This window comes from Gadus chalcogrammus, chromosome 4 (genome assembly GCF_026213295.1).
Source record: "Gadus chalcogrammus isolate NIFS_2021 chromosome 4, NIFS_Gcha_1.0, whole genome shotgun sequence".
Classification (NCBI taxonomy): Eukaryota; Metazoa; Chordata; class Actinopteri; order Gadiformes; family Gadidae; genus Gadus; species Gadus chalcogrammus.
The window spans coordinates 9,424,415-9,442,602 of NC_079415.1; the positions used below are offsets into that span (position 1 = coordinate 9,424,415).

The 18,188-nt window shown below is 39.5% G+C and overlaps 2 protein-coding genes across 4 annotated transcripts; both read left to right on the forward strand.

Annotated features, from left to right (window-relative positions):
• The first annotated feature begins 1,162 nt into the window (after window positions 1-1,162).
• On the forward strand, window positions 1,163-11,298 carry tbc1d13 (TBC1 domain family, member 13). The gene is made up of 12 exons (XM_056587984.1): window positions 1,163-1,327; window positions 4,534-4,607; window positions 4,712-4,752; window positions 5,014-5,075; window positions 5,325-5,424; window positions 5,712-5,794; window positions 6,167-6,326; window positions 6,499-6,709; window positions 6,838-7,001; window positions 7,477-7,637; window positions 7,737-7,794; window positions 8,497-11,298. The coding sequence occupies exons 1-12, from the start codon at window positions 1,302-1,304 to the stop codon at window positions 8,560-8,562; spliced, it is 1,206 nt and encodes a 401-aa protein (XP_056443959.1). The 5' UTR covers window positions 1,163-1,301; the 3' UTR covers window positions 8,563-11,298.
• Window positions 11,299-11,685: 387 nt separating this feature from the next.
• On the forward strand, window positions 11,686-18,104 carry thnsl2 (threonine synthase-like 2). Of its 3 annotated transcripts, XM_056587958.1 has the most exons (11): window positions 11,686-11,847; window positions 12,240-12,274; window positions 12,487-12,551; window positions 13,262-13,493; window positions 13,713-13,907; window positions 14,410-14,562; window positions 14,765-15,004; window positions 15,300-15,448; window positions 15,697-15,822; window positions 16,242-16,396; window positions 16,789-18,104. In XM_056587958.1, exons 4-11 carry the CDS (start codon window positions 13,268-13,270, stop codon window positions 17,012-17,014), a joined length of 1,470 nt encoding a protein of 489 aa, XP_056443933.1. In that variant the 5' UTR covers window positions 11,686-11,847; window positions 12,240-12,274; window positions 12,487-12,551; window positions 13,262-13,267; the 3' UTR covers window positions 17,015-18,104. The 3 variants fall into 3 exon arrangements, with proteins under 3 accessions (XP_056443933.1, XP_056443934.1, XP_056443932.1); XM_056587959.1 differs by lacking the exon at window positions 12,487-12,551; XM_056587957.1 differs by lacking the exons at window positions 11,686-11,847; window positions 12,240-12,274 and adding an exon at window positions 12,323-12,341 and having other exon boundaries at window positions 16,789-18,103.
• Window positions 18,105-18,188: the final 84 nt, after the last annotated feature.

An 18,188-nucleotide genomic window follows, 5' to 3' on the forward strand; every position in this document is an offset into this window, starting at 1 on the left:
ATTATCGAGTCATTGAGGAACAAAACATTGCCTTGCAATGCTACATCAGTACGCAATGAAATGGATTACTTGCTCAAACGATGAAAAAAACAAAAACATTTTAAAGTCCTACACCAATAGGCCTACATCTTAGCAACTTAATTTCCCTACAAATAGGAAGACATTCATTTTATTTCAAATAAAGTGATCATATTTATTTTCTCCAAACGTACAAACAGATTATGGTAACAGACTGCTATATTAAAAATAATTGTTTGACTCAGCACCACAGCAATAATCATTAGGGACAATTCAATTGCAGGCCTGTAAGAGCAAGAAAGGTGAGGGAAGACAATGGCTTTAGAGAGTTGTAAATAGCTTCTGGTAAATAGTCAATATAGTCTATGCAAAGCATGTCTTTACAAGTCTAGTTCAAAATGTATCTAGACCATGGATCACATTATTTACTTCACCTCTCCAACACAATTTGAAGACATTGTTTCCATGTAACTTCCAGCGGAAAGCAGCGGATAGCTTCATCCCATGACAAGGTTTCCTTTTATATAATTAGTCTTAGGCCCTTTGATGAGTAAAGGCACAGATATGCTACAGAGTGTCTTTAAAGATGTCTATACAATGCCATGTATTTCTCAAATGGGGGTGCGCATTCGCAGTTGACTTTGCATGATTGCTACTTGGAAATGTCTGCAATGTATTGTTTTAAGTTGTTTTTATTTTGCTTATAAAACATTTTTAAAAATAATTCCTCCTTAATAAAAAGAAGTGTGGTAAAAAAATACCAAAATGGGAACAGTGATGCACTATGTTCCTTACCATCTATAGTACCATCCATTTAATAGGCCTATATACTCCAAATAACATGCACATACATTGTATATTAGTTGTACTTTATTCCGACCACAAAATATGTTTTGCTGTGAAAGGGATACTTGGCTGAAAAAATATCCTATAAGGAATTGCAAACAAATAGTTTGAGAACCACTACTACAACTACATCTTTACATAGTTAGAGCATTTGGGCAATGTAATAATACACAATCAAATCGTAACCTATCTCTAATACAGGTTAAACTGCTTACAAAATATTATTAACGAGGCCGTTATTTTAGAAGAGCAATGGATTATCATCATCAAATTATTTATTTGTTTACCTATACAGCTGACCTACACAGCCCAAAATTTCTAGATGAAGACGGAAGTGATCCTAATATAAGATTTCGGAGTCACCGCCTCGAACGATCATTCATCTCATTCATGGTAGCGACGGCTGTTAAAGGAGACCGTCACAGCTTGCCGTAGACATGTCTACTTCGAAACATCGAAACAGGTGAGACAATGATGAATATGTATTAATTAATGTAGGGTTTGATTATGATACTATAGTGTTAGTCAGAAACCACCATTCACGCTGGTTTACCAGCCACTATGTGTACTACTATATACGCTATAGTGTTGCTAACATTAGCAATAGCTCTCCCCTCAGCTTTGTTGGTACATTTGCTAGTGCTGTCACAGCTAGCAAACTGAATGTGTCATTTTTTCCGAGCATGTCATTTTTTGCATTTGCAGTCCAATAACGATACACGAAAAATGTAAATTGCACAATAAGGAGCCTTGCTTGCTGATTCTTTGCTATCTTTGTGTAAGTTTAGCTAGCTATCGTGATGATAACACATCAGCTGACTGACAAATCAGCAATTCCTGAAGTTTGACACGAGACTGGCTGACGCGGCCGTTGTGTTTCTGTCTTAAGATCACAGTAAAATATGATTGCTCATTGGACTTGCCCTAGGCACATGCATGCATATACTTCATCGTTGGTTGGCTAACCTTTTGTTTACTCACTACAACGAAACGGCTCGTTTTATACGACGCTGAAGTTGGCATCCGATTCGCAGCATCCGATTCAGCAGCTGGTCCACTTTAAATCGGTCCTGATTGAAAACCACTACACCTAGACTCTTAAAATCTGGACTAAATTATCACAGTGAGGCTATACATTATAATAAACATAGTTACAGATTTGTGAAACCTTTTTTCTATTTGTGAAAATGCAATACAGGCTCATTTTAATACTTTTTAGGGGTCCAGACTGCATTAGAACGGGTCCTGATTGAAAACCACTACACCTAGACTCTTCAAATCTAGACTAAATTATCACAGTGAGGCTATACATTATGTAAAACATAGTTTCAGATTTGTGAAACCTTTAACCTATTTGTGAAAATGCAATGCGGTCTGGACCCCTAAAAAGCATTCAAATAAGTCTGTATTGCATTTTCACAAATAGGGTAAAGGTTTCACAAATCTGAAACTATGTTTTACATAATGTAGTCCAGATTTGAAGAGTCTAGGTGTAGTGGTTTTCAATCAGGACCGATTTGAAGATTCTAAGTGGTTTTCAAGCCGAATCGGATGCTGCGAATCGGATGCCAACTTCAGCGTCGTTAACTTTATTGGATATGTGTAACGTTGGGCTTTTAAAACCACCATGCATCTGTGATCACAATATCGCATCACATTACATAAGGAAATGAACAAGGAATGAAATTGAAGTGGTGGCATTCTGATCAAACGGGTTTTGACATTAATATTTATTGAAGACATATTTGACCATGCTAATTCAGCGAAAGAAAAAACAAGGCCTCCTTATCCGTTACCTTGAAAACCCCTACTTAGCCCTACTTAGTTGGCCCATTGATTGATTGATTGATGATGACTACGCCAATTGAGGGAACACGAGTAAGCTTGTATTTCCGTCAAACTACCTCTTTGATACTTGATCGGAACGGTTCTTTATAGCCTGTGGCTACTTCTCTCACATTCACGCTGACTATATGCCTACTGGGAGTATTATACCCCCTTGTTGTCAGATAAACGTGAAATGTTTGTTGATTATATGACTACAATTTTACCATCAAATGTATATATCTGTTGCGTCAGTAATGACAAAGTATAATGGTGTCTATGCCATACATCTGACCTGTAGAAACAGATAAATTGTCTTGCAATGCGTCAAGCAAATTAGTCTAAGACAATGTCTTATAAATATGTCCCCCTTGTATGATATCTACTGTGCAACATGTTTTTTTTTCATTTTTGTGGCATAGTCGATTCCAATGACCACAGATGGAGTATGATGACCTGAACTAGAACAATCCCTGCTTGTTGTGTACTGGGGCTCAAGTTTCACTTGGGAGTGTTTTTCTGCCTCAATTGGTCCCAAGAAGTCTCATCAAAGCAATTATGGCAAACAAGGTCTAACCTTTGTTTTAAAGGCAGATGGCTGCTGTGACTCATTGAAAGGTAGCATTGGGGGAAGGAGATTCAAATCACAAGGTTCAAGCTACTGAAAAGTATTAAGGGTGTAGGACCCATGAGAAGGGTTTTTGTCATGGGGCCGAGAGTAACAAGGATTGCCCTTGGTGCTGGTTCAACAGAAAGAAACCCTCTTGGATTATTTGTATTTGGGAGGAAGATAACGTTTCAGAGTTTGAAGGTATTATTAATAGCATCACCAAAGCACAAACACATTTCTGTGAATGTCTTCGTTGGAAAGTATACCTGCTGCTTTAGTTAGCCAGCCTCACTCCGCCATTTTATTAGATGCACGTTGGTCCTACTGCACATTAACCTTACACAGTGAATCATGTGGTTGGAACTTAATAGATAATGCATGCAGGCAGGGTCAAGAGTGTCAGCTGTTGCTCAACTCAACATCAGTATGGTCTAAGTTGATTGCGCTATGACACACTGGGAGACGGATGGTAGAGATGGGGAAGGGACGTTTCCAGCATCTCAACCTTGTTCCAGACAGTCTGCATCTCAGGCGAAATACTAATATGCTAATAAGGAGGATGAGCATGGGCACGTTGTACAGAGTATGAATGAGGTTAAAATGGAAGGGAGCACATGGTGCAATTGCAAAGGAACTTCACACATCTCTATAACTTTCTATTGGCCCTTCTAAAGTGAAAACGCTCAAAATGAAGAACGTCCAGTAAAATCATTGCAGTACCTGACTAGTTTACAAGGATGATGAGGGAGTTTTTTTTTTTTGGGCAAAAAGGATGTTTGGCTCCATATTGTCTGTTTTATTAAGACTTTTTATGAAGATTTAACAAGGCAACCAAGCTTGCTGTAATGATGGGTCATATTAATTGTGTGTTGTTTCTATGTTTAGGACGTTGTGTACACTTCTAAATTATTCATTGATCAATCGAAATAAATATATTTTATTGAATTATTCAACATTGAGCCCTCTCATGTGTTTTGTACCACTGCTTTCATAAAATAGTACAACTGTTTGTGTTAATTGTGTAAAGAATGAGTTTGGCTATAACTATAATATATATATATATATATATATATATATATATATATATATATATATATATATATATATATATATATATATATATATATATATATATATAATATATGATGATCAGACCAGTATGTATGCTACATGTCTGATGCAGTTGATTTTAACTTTATAATTGTTATATTATATATTTAATATTTCTTTTTCAGAGTACAGGAATTCAAAGTGGCCTTGGGTGAAAAGCAGATTGACTCAAAGGCACTTCAGGAACTGTGCTTCAGTGGTAATTCGAATACCTTACTGTAATGCACATTTATATTATTCTTATGCACATTGTATGTTTATTTACATTTTTAATGATCTGTTTTGATTAACTTGTTCACCAAGGTATCCCTTTTGAAGGAGGCATTCGGGCAGTTTGTTGGAAAGTAAGCATTTATTTTGGTTCTTATTAATTGTTATTGTTGTTAAAGGTGGGGCCTGTATTCTGACTAGTTAGGATATTTGATAGATTTGTATCTGAGGTGAATGTAATTAGGTTTAACATCCCATGATAGGTGTTTTTAAATAGAAAATGACATGGAGCAAATATGTTTACCCCATGCAAATGTTGTAATGCTTTGGGTACAAGTTAAATTGGCAAAAACAATGTTGATAAACATGTGCATCATTTGCTTGTCTTTTGGTAGATTCTTCTTAACTATCTACCTTTTGACCAGACAGTATGGGACTCTTTCCTCACAAAGCAGAGGTAATCAAAACATGTGTTGACTCGTTCAAAGGCTGTCAAAACATACTATCACAACCGCTGTTCCCTTTTCACTTACGATTGGATACACTTATTTCATTAAATAATAGATGATCATTTTAACATTATTTACTGTCAAAATGAACTGTCGGATTAAAAAATCGGTGACAGACAGAACATGGAAAATTCCAGGATTTACTTTACTTTCGTATCTCCTCAACGGTCACTTTGTGTGTTCTGATACCCTTCCAGAGAGGTGTATTCACAGTTTCTAAAGGAGATGATCATTCAGCCTGGCATTGCGAAAGCCAACCTGGGACTGAACAGGGAAGACGTGACTATGGAGGATCACGTGAGTCCACTCTTTTCTGTGTGGAACCATTGTACCTGTTCTCCTGAGCATTTCTGCATCAAGCCTTTGCCATTCTGCAGCACTACGACACTGTTATCAACCTTGTAGCACACATTAGATGCCGTTTGATGTTGAAACAACTCTTAGCGGTTACTGAAAGCTGTTTACACTACACTGCCCACATCCTCCTTCGCCTCATAATGCGCTGAAGCCACTTGTTGGCTTCCCCTGAGTAAACATACTAGCGCCACTTATGAGTAATGCAATGTTTTTGTGTTGACTTTCAGCCTCTAAATCCAAACCCAGACAGCAGGTGGAATAACTACTTCAAAGATAATGAAGTTCTGCTACAAATTGATAAAGATGTCAGGTAAGTTTGTAGTAGCTAGACTTTGGCAATCATACTGGATTATTGAATAGTTTCTTGCCAGTCATTACTTTCAATTCATCTGTGATGAAACTGACTGTTTGACGGCCAGGTTCTAAGTTTGTTCACGGCCAACCTGTAGGCATCTTTTGAGCAAGATACCTAAAATCTTCCCTGCTCATTAAATCTTGTATATCTCGTTATCTTTATTATTACCTGTTGGTCGTTTTGGATAAAGTATTGTCCTAAATCTTGTGAACTTTCGTGTTCACAAGATACAAAATTCATTAACCCTCAGTATTTTCTGTGGGGAATGAGGACAAGCCTCTTCGTCCCAGAAAAGCACTTTACGTTGTTTAAAATGTGTGTCTGCAGGCGGTTGTACCCCGACATGGCCTTCTTCCAGCGCGCTACGGACTACCCCTGCCAGCTGATCTTGGACCCTCAGAATGACTATGAGACTCTGAGGCGGCGCGTGGAACAGACCACCCTCAAAGCACAGACCGTCAACCGCAACCGCAGCGGGGTCACCAACGTGAGTGGCATGTTCTGTAGGATGCGGTTACACATCGGATAACCCGGTTCATAACCGGGTTGCTTGAGTACCATGTAAACACTGAAGCCCGGTTAAAACCCGAAAACCTGTGGCGCTGGGGTTTGGTTCTCCATGGCACGCTCCTATTCCCCATTGGGTTCTCTGTGTACAGGTGAGTTCTCCGGGCAAGTCTCTGAACCTCTATCCATCCAACGAGTACGAGGTGCTGCCCAACGGCAGTGAAGCACACTGGGAGGTGGTCGAACGCATCCTCTTCATCTACGCCAAGCTCAACCCCGGCATCGCCTACGTTCAGGGCATGAACGAGATCGTCGGGCCAATTTATTATACATTCGCCACAGACCCAAACGATGAATGGAAAGGTCGGTGGTGAAAAAACTACCGTTTTGGATAAGACCATTTCTAAAAAGAAATATGAAAAAAGGCGTATTATTTTTCGTAATTCTTTTGATTTATAATGAATGTTCCTGCTGTGCTCTTAATGTTTCAGAGCATGCTGAGGCGGACACATTCTTCTGTTTCACTAACTTGATGTCGGAGAACAGGGACAACTTCATCAAGAGCCTGGATGACTCCCAGTGTGGCATCACCTTTAAGATGGAGAGCGTGTATTCCATGCTCAAAGACAAGGACATGGAACTCTATCTGAAGTTGGTAAGAAACTCTTATCCTCCACCAACACACATGCACAACTCTCTATATAAAATGAAAGGAGGAAAGAGAAAGAGTTCAGTTTGTGTTCACCCTCTCTGCAATGAGAGGGGATACGGGTGGTGACTAGAATGTGGGTGAGCAGGAAATGTGAGTGGCTTTTATAGTTGCCTTGATGAGGTAAGCAGCTTTCAGTGAGATGAAAACTGTATTCGTATTTTGGCTGAAGCAAGTTGGTTCTATTTTTGATACTGAGGTGGAAACCTCTGAAAATGGTTATAATGACTCAGTGTGTGTGTGTCACACTCTTTTTGAGTCATATATTGACTAAAATGCATCCAAAGTTGGCCTGCTGTATATGGGCGAGGATGGCTTATTCAGTCTGTTAAAAAAAATAAAAGCAACCAATTAAAAGTACTGAGCCATTTCATTCATAAATGTTCCACCTACAATCGTTTCTCGGCCTCCTGCCCAACAGCAGGAGCAGAACATCAAGCCCCAGTACTTCACCTTCCGTTGGCTGACCCTGCTGCTGTCCCAGGAGTTCCTCCTGCCCGACGTCATCCGCATCTGGGACTCCCTGTTCTCCGACCAGGACCGCTTCCACTTCCTCATCCTCGTCTGCTGCGCCATGCTCATGTGAGGCTCCACCGCCTCTTCGCCTGACCTGAGCAATCGATATGTTTTGCCTTTGTGGTCTCGGTCCTAATTGTGTTGGCGCTTTCTTTCCGTCCACAGACTGATCCGTGATCAGTTGCTAGCCGGAGACTTCACAATCAATATGAGGTTGCTGCAGGTAAGAATGTCTTTGAGTACTTTATGCTTCTCTTCAGTGGCGCGCGGTTACTCTGATGTGCTGATGCTCTCAGCAGTAATTCTTTGGCCTCTACTCACCTCGGGAGCTACACTGAGCATGAAGGCGTTGCGTCGCATCACGTAGTGTTTCTTTTTGACCTGCTCCCCCGGACGTGTCACAGTGTTGCGTCGAGTGCCAGAGGAGTTTAAAGGAGAATACAGAATAAACAACTAATGAGTGCTCAGCTATACATGGTTTTTCATTGTTGTCTAACATTCACAAGTGGATCGGGCATACAGTAGATGTTCAGTAATTTAACAAGCCAATGTTTTCATTGCCGAACGGCCAACCAAACTCACCTGAAGCTCCAAGGACCTCACCGTTTGTCATACGTGTTGACCTTTTTTAAATTGTCCTGACCAATGTCTGGGGTTGTACAACTCTGGATGTTTTTATCTTGAAATTGAAACTATCGAAGATTCAAAACGCTGTTACGCTTTCGTGGCCAGTCTGGCAGGGGGTTAAGAGTTTCAAAGTGAATGTTATTTTCTGGAATAAAGATATAACTATTAGGTATTGATCGGGCGATTCGGTTCCTTTTTTGGGACCACTGATGATAAGTCTTATTCATCAACTTTAAATTGATTTTTAATCATGTATTTTACGTGATGCACTCTTTGTACTTGTATTTTTTTACTCCAGGATTACCCTATCACGGATGTGCACACCATCTTGGCCAAGGCCAAAGAGCTGCAGGATCACTCGTAACACTCTTTCCCCTCAGCCCCTTAGCCCCTTCTACTTGGTAGGTGGGATGCTCAATCTTTAAAATAGTTCAGATGTTATTGTTCAAGGACTTCATCAGTGAAGACATTGGACAGGCTTGGCAAGGCCGCTGCACTGCTTTTCTTTCCTGTTAGCCAATTCTTTGGTGTTTAACTTGCTACCTTGATGTCCAATGGAAGTGGTTCTGGGTAAAAGACGGCACACGATTGGTCGCAGTTGCATTATGGGAGAAAAAGGCTAAGAAGCACATGGGCCTCCTTCTCCTTATTTGATCCTTCCCACGGAGACGTATTATCTCAAACTGATCTTCTGTACGATCTTGCCGATAGTAGTTACATTGACGTCGTAATTCCAACCTCAATTTTTCTGAGAATTTGCATAATAATCGACATTGGAGTCAAATCAACCCAAAGCTTTCTGCTTCAGATTATTTTATCAGATGGGTATTGTTCAATCCTTTGGATTGCACAGTAAAGCATGTTTGTTCTTTTTAGGTGTTTTTTGTCTTGTTTTTTTACATTTTAACTTTTATATTTCAGGAATGTTTATGCCTCATTTGTTTAATGCTGTGTACCAGTAAAGACGGTAGATGTACTGTCTTGTAAGAATTAAAAGGTGTTAGTAATGGCCTATTTATTGCTTTGTTGAATATAATCCGTTTGGTGTAACTTTAAATGGTTAAACTCGTAACCACTTTTATTTGATAGCCAATGTGTTTTTTATTCTTCAGTAATACCCATTTAGTGATAACCTCTGTAGAAGTAGGATTTAGACATTTTTATTTTCAGACATGATAGAAATTGTGTTATTAAACATGCAAAGCATTTTATTAGAAAAGACGAGTGCCACATCCATTGTTACCCATTCTTTGGATTAAATACCACAGAACAACTATGTGACCGATAACGATGTTTGCAACGGTTCACAACAGACGCAAACAAAGCCTTTGCCCATGCAGGAAAACCTAACCAAGCAACCCGGTAAAGTTTATGACTCGAGACCAAGAGATCCTTCTTACTCCCATTATGTCTGCTTCCTCGTAAACAGGGTTTGAGGCTGTGGTCTTCAATGTATTACCCCCAGTGCTCTTAAGGTGTTCCTTTCATTCAGTCACTTGGTGGAGTTCTCAACTAATTGCCTTCCAATGAGAGGAGATGGTCTTGAGTAGCCATTCATGCCAATTAATCTCAATCCTTCTGCATTTACCGCTGTAACTGGAAATCCTTGTTAATGCATTTATAAATGTATTGTTTGAAGCCAGAACCAAACTGATACGATGATGATTTGGTGCCAGAGCTTTGCCAATATTAATGAGCAAGTTACACACAAAGCCCATTGGAACATAAAACTAAATTGTTCAAAATTAGTAACAATGACAATGTTCATATAAATGCCTAATGCACAGGAAATAATAAAACGTGTGCCTCTCATCTTTAAAAGGTTACTGAACTTTGTATGGGGAAACGTGACTTGGTAGCCTTGGATTATAATGTTGCTGTAACCTTATACACATTTAGCTTTTTATTCCAGAATTTGGAGTCAAATGGCTTTACAAATATGGGGTATTTAATGTTGTGGCATATATATTGTAACTAGTTTATTAACTAACTTTATGTATATTTGTAAATTGTCACTACTCAAACTATTCATTCACTAAATGTAAGCTACAAATACATGTTGTTCTCTGATCTAAATATGAAGGTATTCTATGTTGCAATAAAATGCCATTTTAGCATCTAATGTAACTACAAGCAGGGTATAACTGGATTACAGCTCCCATACTTCCACTTGAAGTCATACATTTTTTTATTTGTTGATGGTGCTGCAAATTTAAAGTGACAGCGTTTTGTCTGATGCCAATAGACTCAAAACGTTGTAATTTGCCTATTACTTTCTTAATAAACACTAAATTAAATGCGCAGTTGAACAACTCTTCACTTGCCCTTTCAGTTTTTCTCGGAAATAATTTCAGCCATTTAATTATCCCGTCATAGAATTGGTCCTGTAAGGACTCTAAATATAACGTTCAAAGTCCTTTGGTTCAATAACTCTGATCAGTTCTGGCTTATTTTGGTTTAGGAATCCATCTTTATCATAGTTCCACCACAGGTGAGCGAATGTTACATTTCTCAATTACTTGACTGTCTTTTCTGCGCAAACACTCAAATTATACCTACTATTTAAGTCAATCTATGTCAATCTATCTGTTCAAATAGGCCTACATCTGATTCAAAATACAGGAGTCCTACAATGTGGAACATTTAAATATGAATATTTGTTTTCATATGATGTCTTTGCAATAATTCCAAAAATGAATTTATGTGAAAGTCATGTGCAAATGTATTATTTTTGCGATTAAGTCCTTTGTTTTTTGTTTGACACTTTTTTTTCGTTTTTTTAATGTAATTTGTTGTAATTTGCATGGTTACATTTTGTAAGCACAGTTTTTGTAAAGTTATTGACACTTTGCATATGTTTTTCTTACAATGTTGCAAATTCACATTAAATTAATAATGATGCATGAAGCTTGTCTTTTTATTTAGTTATTAATGGAAACATCAACCTTGTTGATAGCTTACTTACTAGACCCTGGTTTAATTAAAATCGGTATAAATCTGTCTGGAATACATTCACTAACTACCACACATCACTTTTATGAATGTGAGATTCATGTTAATAACATGACCAAATAAAAAACAAGCAACAAAAAAATAAAAGTTGTGTAAAAAACAGTATTCAGGTGATGGAATAATGTTATTGTGAAAGTTAAAGCAAAGATTTGAGAAAGCCTTAGGCTACATTTTCTCACAGATTGGCCTAGGCCAAGTTCACATTGCAAGCTCTATTCCACACATTATAATGCTACATTTATGGAATATTGATTATTCATAAAATAATTGATAAATGTTGCATTTTAATAATACTAATAAATATCAGAATCAGTAGGCTTGGTCGTAATTTTCGATACTTAATAATGACATCCATCTACACTGGGATATTTTTCAGAATAATATATATATAAATACATGAAATATGATTTACATAAAGTATACGATACGCTATGTTTTTAATTGCATAAATTAAAAACCGAACCATCGTTCCCAGCATGGATTAAAGCGCATTCTGCATCCGGTTCATAGAAGGCAAGGCAGCCAGCCAACAGTCCGAAAACAACAATAACGGGACTTGAGCAATGAGCAGAACTTGAGTAAAACTTTCCGAGGGTAGAACGTTAGGATCTCAGATCTGACGCCCAGATACTAAATGGTAATGGAAGACTGCACTACACTTTTTGTGTTTGATACGAAAGTGTTGGTTTTGTATTGGGATAGATCGTCTATATGTTGCTTGGCTTGGTTAATGGAAATTAGAGACAACACTAATAGCAACAGAGTTTAAAGAGTCAAGATTATGCTTGCCAATTTTTAAAGAATGCATGACACTCGTCATTATATTTGCCAGTGGCAGCAAATATATAACGGTCCTCCCTCGTCTGGTGCCCGTTATAGAAAGTCAATACGTTTCTAGAAATTGTTTTGGATTAATAAGCGGTCTATATCAATTAGTTTGAAACAAGTGAAATTAAACTTTTTTAGCTAGTTTTATCCTGACACTATTCTAACAGAGCAAGGCCCTTCCCCCTTTGGTAACTATTTTAGACCCTGGACTGGACCAGCAGTGAACAAGACAAAAGGTAATGCCAGCTGAAGTGCTTATGAAATGGATTCTTCTTATTTTGATTGTGTAGAAGTTACTTAAAAGTAGGTTTTATTTGCCTTTCAATGCAAAAACAAACAAATCCGCAGTAGCAAGGTTGACTTATCTTCACATTAATTAATATTAATATGATTAGAACCGAGTTGCAACATTGGCGTAGACTAATATTTATTATTCATCATTTTCTAGCCTTTTCTTGTTAGTATTAAATCATTTTGGGGGACACTTTGCTTCTGTCTGGATACCAATAACAGGTGAGAATGTACAATATGTGTATATGTTAGATAAGCTTTTTGTGTATTAACTCTTAAAGTACATTTTATATTATATGTTCATTAAAACTGGTTTATATTGGTATTTCAATAACATCATCAGTATATCTGACTCTGTATTATGCTTTGTTTTTTAGTCTCTATATTATTAGTTTGAATTATTAGTCATTTATTTTAGTTATCTTAGAATGCATCATTCAATCGAAATACATTCTCATAACTCTATCATATTCTTTTTTGAAATGCTATGCTTTTGAGACAAGACTAATAATTAGAACTTGAGGTTGCAAGGGTGCAGAAAGCAGTTTATTGGAAGCAAAGGACATGTACTTCAACCAGGGTTAGACTTTAGCCCCAATCAAGGTAGATATTCTGCTGCAGGACAGCTGGGGGGGGGAGATGTACGGTACAGGACCAGGGTTATTGCCTTTCGTTGGTGATTAACCACAAAAAATGCTTCAGAAATTCTAAAATTCTAAAAATTTGGTTAAAGGATCATTACAAAACTACAACTACAATTTATCTTGGCTGCTTGTCACATAAAGCAGGCTCATTTAAGACTCCACATGGGCATTCAATTACTTACTTGCTTATAGCTGTTGCAGCCCTAAAGATAAAAACGTTTCGATGCCAATTTCTTGTCTAAAGGTCTGCCCCCCTTCACACTCACACACACACACGCTCCACAACAGGCTCCTATGATGCGGTACTGCAGCACTCGGGGCGGGGTCCAGGGCGCGGACTTCTGCGATGTCCTCTTCTCGGGGTTCGCCCCGGACGGAGGGATGTTCATGCCAGAGAGCCTGCCCGTGCTGAGCCCTGACACCCTGCGCTCCTGGGCCGCTCTGCATTTCTCTCAGCTGGTGGTGGAGGTGGCCTCGCTGTTCATCCCCACCCAGCTGATGCCCCGAGACCACCTGGAAGGTGAGGCCTTCAGGGCCTGAATGAGGTGTTGCTGTTTTTTGTATTGTTCTTGTTATTTTTATATGATTGTTACAGTTGAGGCTGCATACAATTTTATTATAAGGATCTTTATTTAATCTGATAACCACTTGGAATTACTTCAAATAAATATGTAACTTACTTTTTCTCAATTTTTCTTAACATTTTCTCCCCTATCCCTGACATTTTCTTCCTCCCCAGCACTGGTGATGGAAGCCTTGTCTAGCTTCTCAGTGCCAGAGGTCGTCAGATTTGCCAAATTAAAAGAGGGCTTGACCATCGTTGAGCTCTTCCATGGCAACACGCTGGCCTTCAAGGACCTGGCTATGACCTGCACAGTGCGCTTCCTCGACTACTTTCTCCAAAAACAGAAACGCAGAGCTGTTGTTGTCGTAGGTAAGTGCTAGTTATTACGTTCAGACGGTTATTGAAATAATATAAAAAGGTCTCTGTAACATAGTGAATAAATTAGAACCCATATGCACAATAGGACTTATGATCTCTGTATGTACTTTTCATAGTAGAGACAGACCTACCGTCTATTTGGGGCCTGCTTGCTTTACAAAAAATGACAAAGTGGCAACCACTTTTTTAAGCACAGAGTGTTGGGTGACTCTGCTGCATCTCCTGACTGTGGCTTTGTGGTTGAGGACTGTATCTGATAATATATATGAAAGTATGTACATCCTCAATGATAGGTTGAAGAACCAAATGGAGGAAGATCATAATCATTTAAAAAAGCCAGAATTGGCAGAGCCGCACAAAATTTTTTAGCTAACAGTGATTATTCATTTAATTTAATTTTTACCAAGACATATAGCCGCCCGATTTTCCAAAAAACAATGTCCATAGAGACAAACCTCTGTCCGATGCATCTAGTTGTGTGGTTCCTGTTCAGGTACATCGGGGGACACCGGCGGCTCAGCCATCCAGAGTGCTAAAGGGCTGGCCCAGGTGGACCTGGTGGTGGTGTACCCCAGAGGACGCGTCACCCCCGTCCAGGAGAAGCACATGACCACCTGCTTACAGGACAACATCCACGTGTTCTCAGGTAAACTAGGGAAGAGGGAAGGACGGTCTGAGCAACACGTATTGAGCACCCTCATTGTGATTCATAAAGGCAACCACCTTTTATGGGTCATTTTTGATTACTCTGTGGTAGGACTGTATCATAGGAGTATAGCAACCGACTACAGCGTTATTCTCAGTTTCAATTAAAAAAGGTTCTAACTTGCGACTCTTTCTTGTTTTAGCGGACGGGACCTCAGACGATATTGACAATCCAATACGCCGTCTGTTTGCCGACCATGAACTGGTCAAAGCCCACGGCCTCATGAGCCTAAACTCGGTCAACTGGTCCAGGATCATGATACAGCTGGCCCACTTCATCTACGCCTACCTGCACATGAGTGGCCTGGAGGGGGCCAGCGCTGATGCCCCTCTGCCCCCCCTCGAGGTGGTCGTCCCAACAGGAGGAGCGGGCAATATCGCCGGTGAGACCTAACGTTGTGGTCCATTAGCGGAAGGCTTTTTTTTTTCAAAGCAACGTACAGTGCATTGTGTTTCTTTAAGATACCGAGTCACTATCCGTTTTTGTCCCTCATCAGAAGGTAGGGCTTAGAAATCTCAGCTCAGGGATGCCTACAGGTAGACTGTGTGTGATCATCGGGGGTTTGAACCCAGAACCTCTCCTGCCGTTTCAAACCTCCTTCACATCACTAGACTAACCTGAAACCCAAACAGTGCCCTAGTTTGAGTTGTAGTTTCAAGCTTACCGTTTTTTCCCAGCCGGATGTATCGTGAAGCAGATGGGCGTGCCCCTGCAGCTTGTTGCCATGGTGAACAGCAATGACATCGTGCGGCGGACAGTGCAGAGCGGGGACTTCTCCATGGCAGCTGATGTTAAGCAAACTCTGGCCCCTGCCATTGACATTCAGGTGCTATATCCCCTTCGAGAAATAATTGTCAATGCTAATATTAGTGTTATTATCATAAGCATTACTATTCCTATTACCCACATCCCCTTGCAAGGTTATTTCAATCTCCCATTTTTTTTTTTATTTGTCATGTATAATAATATTATTACTATTTTTATATTATTATATGGATTACAGTTACTGAAGAAATGGACGAATGCATTAATGCTACCCTGTTAAAGTCCCCTGTTTCTGCTGCTCCTGTGTAGGACCCCTACAACATGGAGCGGGTGTTCTGGCTGCTGTCGGGGAGAGATGGCGCCCTAGTGAAGGGTATTATGGAGGACTTCCAGAGCTCGCATCGGCACACTCTGCCACAACAGCTCCACACAGTGGTACAGTGGTCATTATTTTTCCGTTCTTTCATTATTATTTTCACTTGAAGCTGCTGTCGGTCCGATTTGAAAAGAGAGAGAGAGAGCAAAGAAAAGCGGATAGTAGAACGATTTTGAGAATAAACAACCCTCGCTCTCTGCTCCCTCCCTCCCTCCCTCCCTCCCTCCCTCCCCATGTTTTTCTGTAATTGAGAAGTGTTGCATCATGCCCCCGTGGCTCTCTCACTCTGAATTCAATTAAATTCACTCTGAATTCAATTCAAAATACCTTTATTGGTAAGGAGAAAGAAAATGCTATAGCAACTTAAAAACGTTGTAAAGGAGTACAAAATGTGTATATTACAAAACATTGGTAATCGTCCGCAGTGAATGATCCAGAATGTTCTCCTTCTATCCTCCTGTCTCTTACTCTCCTCCAGCTGTCCCAGGCTGTGTCTGCAGGGACCGTGACGGATGAGGGGATCCTGGAGAGCATGAGGAGGTGCTGGGAGGACAACCAGTACCTACTGTGTCCACACACCGCGGTGGCGGTCTGGCACCACTATCACACACCTCCCAGTGCTCAACTCAACAGGTATGCCCTTGTGCCTACTCACTCTCTCTCTCACTCACTCACTCTCACACACACACACACACACACACACACACACACACACACACACACACACACACACACACACACACACACACACACACACACACACACACACACACACACACACACACACACACACACACACACACACTCTATTACAGGTCTTTTATATTTTGCCTGAATTGTACAGTAACTGTACTTTTGCAGCGCAGTAATTGTGCAGTAAATGTGCTTCATATTCATAAGTGTTCTATCACAAACATAAGAGGAACATAGGCTTATATTGAGTAAATTGTGCAGACACACAAACACACACTCACACAGTTACTTCTTCATCCAATGAAATAGTAATGTGTTCCAAATTTTTCCAGGTGTTACCTAGCAACAGCGTCTCCAGCTAAGTTCCAGTCTGCGGTTCAGAGGGCAGGGCTGACCCTTGACCTGCCTGAATCTCTGTCCTCGCTGGATAAGATGGCTACCCGCTGCGAGGGCCTGGAGAAAAGCCAGACCTGGAGCAAACACTGGGAGGACAAACTGAGGGAGAAAATCCAGTCGATAAGCTCCGCTAGGGAACGCAACGTGACCTACTACACCTAAACCTTCATCTATTTAGAGATCAACTTCTTTAACGTTAAATTCACGTTACCTTAATTAAACATTGCATTTTGAGATCGACTCAAAATTTATGTTAGGAACATTGAGTAGATTAAGGGAGCGTAATAATTAGTTATGTAATTACACAGTATTTCTTTTTTTTATGAATTGGGGAATGTGCTCCTGACTCATAAGGTTAGGAGAGACAAAACGGCTTTTGTCCTATTTCCTTTTCTATTGATTGCCATGGACTTTGGTCTCATGCATGCAACGTCAAATGTTGAATGACTCATCCTACCGTTGTTCATTAGTCTTTATAACACTGCAATATCCTACTAGATTATGAAACACAAAAGGGTTTCTGTAGTACAATGGCGATGGTAGTCTCATTCTCCTTCAAAGCCTAGGTTTGTGAAAACCCCTATATCAAAAAAAGATGATGGTCTGAGTATAGTATATATATGAATATACATTGAGTATGTATATGAATGTGGAGTATAGCTTACCTAAGACATTACCAAAGCACAATATTAAAGGTACTTTGATAATTAAAAAAGCCTCACACATCTTCCGTTTCATTGAACTTATTAAATTAGATTTATTACAATTCTTAATAAGATTGACAGAATAGGCCATAACCTTAGTTTTGAGGTGATGTGGTTGCATGAGGCAATGATAAAATAAACTGTTACTGCTGATCTATAGCAGGGACACAGAACCTTCTCTACAATCACTATGCATCAACGAACCAATAAGCAATTAAGAAGACATGACAAGAAATTAATCAGTTCTTCCTGTGCAGAACCTTGTCATATTCTCACTTTCCCAATGTCTGTGAATCGTTGTTCGTTTGTAGGCTACTGCAGTGCTTTTGCAGTACAAAGCTTTTAGTAGTTGTGAGGAAAGTGCACTCTCGGGGGGACTCAAGCCCTGGTTTATTGTCCCTGATATCTCGGGAAGGACGTGACAAAGTGACAATGGTGCAACTTGCACCATAAAACATTCAAGTACACAACCTTGAGTTTCAGGAAAAAAATGCATAATACGATTAACGTCAACCAAGAATTATGTTGCATTTAATTTGATGACAGATTTAAGGATGAAAGATTATGGATTACATTTTTGTAGCCCTATAGCTGTATAATATAAATAAAGCCTAGGCCTGCAATACAAATAT

Excerpts from the sequence above, each read along its gene's own strand:
- tbc1d13 (XM_056587984.1), top strand. The coding sequence starts at position 1,302 with ATGTCTACTTCGAAACATCGAAACAG. Across the intron at positions 5,795-6,166 it reads CAAATTGATAAAGATGTCAG|GCGGTTGTACCCCGACATGG; the intron begins GTAAGTTTGTAG and ends GTGTGTCTGCAG. Across the intron at positions 6,327-6,498 it reads ACCGCAGCGGGGTCACCAAC|GTGAGTTCTCCGGGCAAGTC; the intron begins GTGAGTGGCATG and ends CTCTGTGTACAG.
- thnsl2 (XM_056587958.1), top strand. The coding sequence starts at position 13,268 with ATGATGCGGTACTGCAGCACTCGGGGCGGGGTCCAGGGCGCGGACTTC. Across the intron at positions 13,494-13,712 it reads GCCCCGAGACCACCTGGAAG|CACTGGTGATGGAAGCCTTG; the intron begins GTGAGGCCTTCA and ends CTTCCTCCCCAG. Across the intron at positions 15,449-15,696 it reads CCCCTGCCATTGACATTCAG|GACCCCTACAACATGGAGCG; the intron begins GTGCTATATCCC and ends GCTCCTGTGTAG.